The following is a 7,760-nucleotide window of genomic DNA, read 5'->3' as shown; positions in this document are numbered from 1 at the left end:
CGCTTCGTGTCCCTAGGTGGCATAGTGCCAGTCATTTGTTTGTGTCCACTAGAGTGCCAACCTGTAAGGCACTCTTAAGACAACTGATGTTTAGTTTTATGTGTCACCTGGACAAGTCAAAGAACCACATAATAATAATATTATACTGTATGATGTGTTATATGGACCTGTGTCTGCAATAAAGTTTATTATAATAAAGTGTCCAGCATATGATTTTAACACTGTGTGTGTGTGTGTGTGTGTGTGTGTGTGTGTGTGTGTGTGTGTGTGTGTGTGTGTGTGTGTGTGTGTGTGTGTGTGTGTCAGTGTGTTAGTCGATTGTAGCGGTCTGCGTCTGCATAGGCCTAATCTGTGCAGCCAGCGTTACAATATTTGTAAACATTGTTGCAATGCCTCTTCTTATCTGTCTCGTTTTAACCATAGACAGTGAAAGGGTTTTAACTGTGCACAAATGCTCCCGTTTAGTGGATTTATGCATGAATTAATTGATGTATGTATTATTATAGTATTACTGCATTCATCCCATGAATAATCAGGAACTGATGTGTTCATAGTCTGTCATTCGTGACCTCGTACATGAACAACACAACTAAAGCATTAGGTACGTAGTACATCATTATGAATTATGATTTATTAAGCATGATCATGATTATTTATTTTTCTGCCAAAAAATGTGGTCATCACTGTGCAAATTCTGATTTGAGCACAACTTGTGCATAATGATGTACCCACCTTACCTAATGCTTTAGTTGATGTGCTGTTCATGCATGAGGTCATTAACTCATGTCAATTCCTGATGATTCATAAGATATATAAAGGAATGAAGTAATGCACAAATCATGAATTAATTCATACATGAATTCATAATTCATGTACCCTTACCGTAAAGTGTTACCATAACTTAAGTTCAAGCCTGTGGCAGCAGTTCCAAATAATTCATTTAGTGCCATGCAATGAAAAATACCTTTTCACAAAGCTCATAATTTTTCTCTCCGCATTCACAACCATAAATATTTTTTACGAAATAAGGTCCCATGGGTTAGGGTTAGGGTTACGTCTATCCTGTAGAAGAATTGAGCGAGTGCCAACTTGTTTGCCTAAACTTACACAGAGGTCAACAAGTCAGCACTCTCCTAACTAGATGTTAAGAAGCTAATTAGGCCAATGACCTGTCATAAAACATTAAAGGCAATGCCCAGGGTTTAAAGCAACGTTACCTATTGGGAATTTTTCTATCATTTTTTCTTAAACTCATGTTTAGCTACAAATTTACTCACTATTTTAGGTTTCTTGTAACTTACCTCTATTTAGTACTTAGAGATTTAAAAGTCACACTATGTTACATGTACAGTACTGTAGGTGTATTGTACATTCAGAAAGCAATGGATTATCACAATCTAAACATGGCCAGTTAAGTGTTATTTATCTAAATATATTTGCCACTGTACAATTTTGGCACATCATCACAAAAGAAACAAGATTTGACAGACCATAACCCTGACCCTAATCCTGACCAGCCATTGATACTGATACATATAAAACAGTGGTGTTATTTGACTGAAGTGTTCATTGCATGTATATTTTCAAACATATACATCAGATTATATAAATGTATAATTTTCCTCTTGATTCAAAGAAATGACTAAGAACTTTCCCTCTAAGTACTTTGGATTATTCCTTTCAGATTTATTGAAATGTTAATTTACCACTACTAGATTTATTTATTTCTCTTTGAATCAACCATCAAAAATGAAAACAAATACATCATTATCTTTCAGTAAACACATTTTTATTTGGTTTGGTAGCAAAAACAGCTCCTCCGAACAACAGTTAGATGTGGGCAGCCTCCTAAGGGGTTGAACAGTTTCAGTCACAGGACACGCACAGGGAAGACATGCACTACTGCACTTACTGTAGCAGGCAATTTTGAGACATTAGTTGACCAACAACACTAAAGCACTATTTCAGTACATTCACATTCCTTTAACAACTCCACTGTCTATGCGAAACCTTTTTGAAGGAAACAAACCTTCGTGTATGGAATTGCTGTTGCATAGTTGTCAAGAAAGTGTTACATATATATATATCTTTTCATAGTTGCAATTTGCCTAAATTTTATCTCACTTCCTGAGACAAAAATCCTTCTCAAGTACAGACAGTTGAAAATCAGACATACACGATAAGTTCTTTGGTCCCTTTCAGATCTTTGGTAGTGTTAGGATCATTTATTGCTTCATGAAAATAATATGTAGGCTCTATCTTAGAATGGCTGGCAAGCATTTTACTTCATAGTTGGAGGGGAGTGGGAGTGAACTGTAAGTATAAAACTAACAGAGATGCAGAGGAGATCATAGCAGATAGGTAGCTACACCTCTAAACTAGACAGCTCAATCAGCAATGACTTCAGAGGACTCAGACACCACTCTGCCGTCCTTGGTCTCAATCATCTTGATAACAACGTTCTTCTTGCTCTGGGTGGTGCTGTAACCGCCGGTGCTGCCGCTGCTGAAGCCCATGCTACTGCTGCCCATGCTACTGCTGCCCATGCTGCTGTATCCGCCTCCATATCCGCCTCCATATCCGCTGCCAAACCCGCTGGAGTAGCCGCTTGAGTAGCTGCTCTTCACGTTGTCCATGGGATAACCGCCGTAGCTTGCTGTTAAGAGAAGGGAAGTAGGAGAGAACAATTTAACGTGGAAAAGTCTGGAATCTGTTAAAACTGAAAAATGTAACACAATCCAATCGAGTAAGATGATATGTATGACTTCAGTTAATGCAAAGACAAATTAAGGAGATTTTGATGAAGATGACTTACTGCTCTGTTGGGAGATGTTGATAGACTTAATGCCATTCACCAGCCTATCCTCCTCTCCCTCCAGCAGTTTCCTGTAGGTGGCGATCTCAATGTCCAGAGCCAATTTGACGTTCATCAGGTCCTGGTATTCTCTGATCTGGCGGGCCATGTCCTGTTTGGCTCTCTGCAGGGCATCTTCCAGGTCCCTAATGCGTGACTTGGCGTCCTTCACAGCCATCTCACCACGCTCTTCAGCCTCAGCGATCTGGGCCTCCAGGTTGGCACGCTGGGAGAAGATTTTTGAAAAATAAATCTTTGTCCACTCTCCTGGTTGTTACATGACAATAACAAACTATATATGATGGCTCAGAATGGCGTAGCATGGTCCCACACATACCTGTCCCTTGACGGCATCAATCTCTGATGTCAGTCTCTGGATCATACGGTTGAGGTCTGCGATCTCTGTCTTGGTAGACCTGAGGTCTTCTCCGTATCTGCTGGCGGATGTCTGCATCTCTTCATACTAAATAAACATCAACAATACAAGACATTACAAACTGGAAACCCTATTGATCAGAACACTGCATGCACTGAGTCATGAGGTGATGAATGTTATTGCTGGGGTGAAAAATGTTTTCACCTTTCTTTAACATAAATTTAACCTATACTAATGGCAAGTAGGATTTTGAAGAGACACCATGTTTACCTTTCTAAATAAATAAATGACAGAAACATGAACGTAAACAAAGTTCTCAATCACCTTGGACTTGTACCATGACTCTGCCTCGGCGCGACTGCGGTTGGCGATGTCCTCATACTGAGCCTTGACTTCAGCCACAATGGAGTCCATGTCCAGGTTGCGGCTGTTGTCCATCTCTACAACGACTGAAGTGTCCTTGATCTGGCTCTGGAGCTCATGAAGTTCCTGAAGAAATACAAAAAAATCAAAGAGTTTAGTAAACCCTACTGCACTGAGGAAACCCATCCAGCTAATTTATTTCCAGGGATAGCACAAGAGGCGAGTCAAGATGCTTAACATAGAGAGAAAGTAGTAAAACAAACAACGCCATTGAGATGATTTCGTGCCATACCTCTTCATAGATGGACCTGAGGAAGTTGATCTCATCTGTCAGACTCTCCAGCTTGGCCTCCAGCTCAACCTTGTTCATGTAGGCCTCATCGACATCCTGTAAAATAAAACCAACCAATAAAAAAAAGTTTGTTAGAAATGAGACATCGCAAAGAACTGACATTGTCTTTGGGAGAGAGGTGCTAAAAGAAGTTGCAGACAGGTTATCATATTTGCTACTCAAAGACAAGTTGAGTAAATGTTGATGCTGACCTTCTTGATGAGGACGAAGTCATTCTCACACTCTGTGCGCCTGTTGATCTCATCTTCGTACCTGAGAGGAAATAAAATACAGGTCCTGGTTGGATTTTGAATATTCATAAAGAGTCTTATCTCATGCTCCTGTTTAGTTTTGAGTGTTTATACGCCAATGTAACACTAGGAGGTGCAAGTAGTCCATGCCTAACTCTTGAACTCCTTTGGGACATTTGGCTCATACAGAGTCTGACTCAGGGCCAAGCGTGAGAGGTGGTACTGATATTTCTCCCTTGGGGCTGCTCTGAACTCAGCTGATACGATTCATTTGTCTGTGGACAACTGACAAATATGTGTGGCACCGTTGTACCTGTTTGTGTTCGAGACATGCATGTCAGCATGCATGCATTAGTACTTGTGTCCTCTTGTATAAAGCTATAGGTAGCATTGCTGACAGGGAACTCTGTAAAAGGATTTTTACCTCCAGCCATATGTAATGTAATGGGTGTTCGGAACATGCTTCCTTAGTGCTGTAATTCCCTAGAGTTTGTATGACGCAAGTCAATGGACAGCTGTAGGGAGTAGTCCACAAAAAGATTAACTCAATGTGCTGCAAGGTTAGTCTTGAAGCACAAATCTGACTTGAGTTGTTGTACATTGGTCCTGGCTGTATTTTATTTATGAATGAAGTTTCTATGCATTTTGAAAATGCAACCTAAATGAAAAAGATGAATCTTAGATCAACCCTATGCTTCTTTAAGGGACAGATCAGGCCTGACATTGCATAGAACAGCTAATTTCTAGCCCTCATTGCCCCTTCCACACTCACTTGTTCTTGAAGTCCTCCACCAGGCCCTGCATGTTGTGCAGGTCGGCCTCCAGCTTCATCTTGTCATTGCCCAGGCTGTCGAGCTGTCTGCGCAGGTTGCCGATGTAGGCCTCGAACATGGCGTCAATGTTGGAGCGGGTGGTGGTCTGCCCCTGCAGCAGGTTCCACTTGGTCTCCAGCATTTTGTTCTGCTGCTCCAGGAAGCGAACCTGATGTGTACAGAAAGATACAGAAAGAGGGGGAAAATGTAAGGTTATGTATTATGTTTATCAGTAGGGTACCATTAAAAAAGCCTTTACAAAGAATCAGGGACTTACATGCTTGTTTACTGTAATGAATATGTGAAGACAGATTCCTTGTCATCAGCTATGAATTATTATGAAATTCCCTTCAAAAGTATTATGTAACTGCAGTCTCTGCCTGACAAAACAATATCGCCCCTGGGTTAACAACCTAATACTCAATTATCAGGAACAACCTTGCCATGTCTCCAATTCATTGTCTACAGTCTTTGTTGTTCTTATCCAACTTTGGAGCTTTGTAAGCTACTGTTGGTTGTGTTTCCAAAAGGAAGGCCTGACGTATGTGCATCCTGACAGGAGGTAGAGGGTAGGGAGAACAAGATGAGGTTGGAAAAAGCCGGTTTAGGCAGAATAAAGCTAGTTAACCCTTCTCCTGCATGGCTTCCTGTTTTTGTACAGCGAAGTTCAAAGAAGGCAGAGAGAAGTGGATGAAGTGAAGTTGGATCTGCAGGCAGATGCAGAAGGGTAAATATTTAACTGTGTTATAGATGTGATGAGGGGAGAGCAGGGAGTAGAAAGGAGGTGGAAACGTGAGGGGGGTGTATTAGCTGAAGAGAGGAGGGGAGAAGGGATTGAATGATGAAAAGGTGGAGAGTTTGCATATTTGTGAACAGTAGGCAGATATGTGACTCAATGGACCTTGCCTTAATACATTGCACTCTACAGGTGAGATCTAATCAAGAACATCATATTGTCTTCATTTGAAGTGAAGTAAATACAGATAATAAAGTGCCTTCAAATGGAATGTCACCACAAGATAACAGAAGATATGCAGGGTCGAAGGGTGTCTGATTTGTGATGAAGCATTCACAATGCACATTATCTTCTTATAATCATTGCATAGGGAGAAGGATAGTTGATATGTAGCCAGTGAGCTGCCATTGGCCAGAACATGAAACCAACTAGCCTTTTTAAATATTAACCCACTGCTAAGGCCTCAGAGGACAGACACTCCTGAGTATTACATGCTGGACTCAAATGCTGATTTGAATGAATAAAAGTCAATCTACTCATACTCAATGGACACTCAAAATGTGTCCGTGAGAAAGAAGGCTTTGTCATTCAGGGTAGTGTCACTCAGTACTCAGTGTATGTGTGTGTGTGTGTGTGTGTGTGTGTGTGTTTGTGTTTGTGTGTGTGTTCAGGAGGGGTGGGGGCCACCAGGGCAGCAGAAAGAGCCACACCCCAGCCAAGGGATGGACCATTCCCAAGGTAACTCGTATCACAAGCCCTGACACACCCATAGCTTTCTCTATCTCTCTCTCTCTTTGTCTTTCCCAATCTCTCCTTTCTGAAAGTCTGTTTTTCATCACTATAAAAGGGCAGCCTGAGCCAAAAAGTTTGAGAGCCTAACCCAAAGCTACAGCATTTTTTTTCTGCCTTGACCGCATTTGTGGGAGGTGGTGAAAGCAGAGAGGGGGAATGAATCAACTTTCCCCACGCAGCAAAAGTGAAGAAATCAGCATTACAGGACATGTGGCAAACATATGGACCTCTATATCAAATATTGCATAACAATGTCACAGCTAAAGAAACTTTTTTGACTACACTGTGACTGAGCTTTTCACACACCTAAAGAAGTTTCAGTCAGCTCAAAGAGTAGAATAAGTCAGGGTTATAGGACCAATGCCTGGGCAACCTGACCTTTTTGACACACAAATCGTCCCTATTACAGTCTCTTACCTTGTCAATGAAGGAAGCAAACCGGTTGTTGAGGGTCTTGATCTGCTCTTTCTCGTGGGTGCGGACAGCTGAGATGTTGGGGTCAATCTCTAGGTTCAGGGGGGCCAAAAGGCTCCTGTTCACAGTCACGGCTGTGATGGGGGTATGAACACCCATGCCACCACTGAAGCCCATGCCACCACCCATGCCCATGCCTGCACCACCCATGCCTGCAACACCCATGCTGGCACCACCCATACTTGAGCCCAGGCCGAAGGAAGAAGAACTGGAGATGCCTCCGAATCCCCTGTTGCCTCCTCCATAGGAACTCTTGACACTGTAGCTAGTGCGGGAGGCACCACCACTGCCTGCTCCACCGTAGGATCTGCTGCTGAAGTTCCGTGGGGCACTGGAACTCCTCACGGTGTAAGCAGAGGTCTTATAACTGCTCATTCTGATATCTGGAGGGTTTTTTTTCTTCTTTTGGATGAAATAAGTCTGGGAAGGTCAGAGTGAATGCTCTTGGTGAGGCAGGCAGGCAGGCAGAGGGGAGAGACCAGAGTGAATAGAAAAGAGAAGAGACTCCTGGGGAGTTTTAAAAGCCTGTGGCTGTGGGAGGGGACTGTGGTGAGCTGCCATTGGCTGCGAGTTTGGGTGAGAGAGGGAGGCAGGGCTGTAACATTACACTTCTATGACACATTGTCCAGTCGCTCAAAACCATTACCTGGTCTCTCAACAGGCTTCTCTGACATGTTGTTAGAGAAAACCTGGTGTTTTAGGAGAATTGTCGAGTGGTTATATTTTTTGCTTTGATCTGTCTCTTCAGGGTAAACTACTCAAGCACACCAC

General features: G+C 42.3%; 1 protein-coding gene across 1 annotated transcript; it reads right to left on the bottom strand.

Annotated features, from left to right (window-relative positions):
• Positions 1 to 1,767: 1,767 nt before the first annotated feature.
• Positions 1,768 to 7,490, bottom strand: krt8 (keratin 8). Its single transcript, XM_078254337.1, has 8 exons — positions 6,933 to 7,490; positions 4,948 to 5,156; positions 4,137 to 4,197; positions 3,886 to 3,981; positions 3,555 to 3,719; positions 3,192 to 3,317; positions 2,816 to 3,080; positions 1,768 to 2,656 (listed from the first exon to the last, which is right to left on the bottom strand). Exons 1-8 carry the CDS (start codon positions 7,362 to 7,364, stop codon positions 2,388 to 2,390), a joined length of 1,623 nt encoding a protein of 540 aa, XP_078110463.1. The 5' UTR covers positions 7,365 to 7,490; the 3' UTR covers positions 1,768 to 2,387.
• Positions 7,491 to 7,760: the final 270 nt, after the last annotated feature.

This window comes from Sander vitreus, chromosome 7, assembly GCF_031162955.1.
Source record: "Sander vitreus isolate 19-12246 chromosome 7, sanVit1, whole genome shotgun sequence".
Classification (NCBI taxonomy): domain Eukaryota; kingdom Metazoa; phylum Chordata; class Actinopteri; order Perciformes; family Percidae; genus Sander; species Sander vitreus.
The sequence above is the reverse complement of the archived record's forward strand: the minus strand, read 5'-3'. Positions and strand labels throughout refer to the sequence as shown.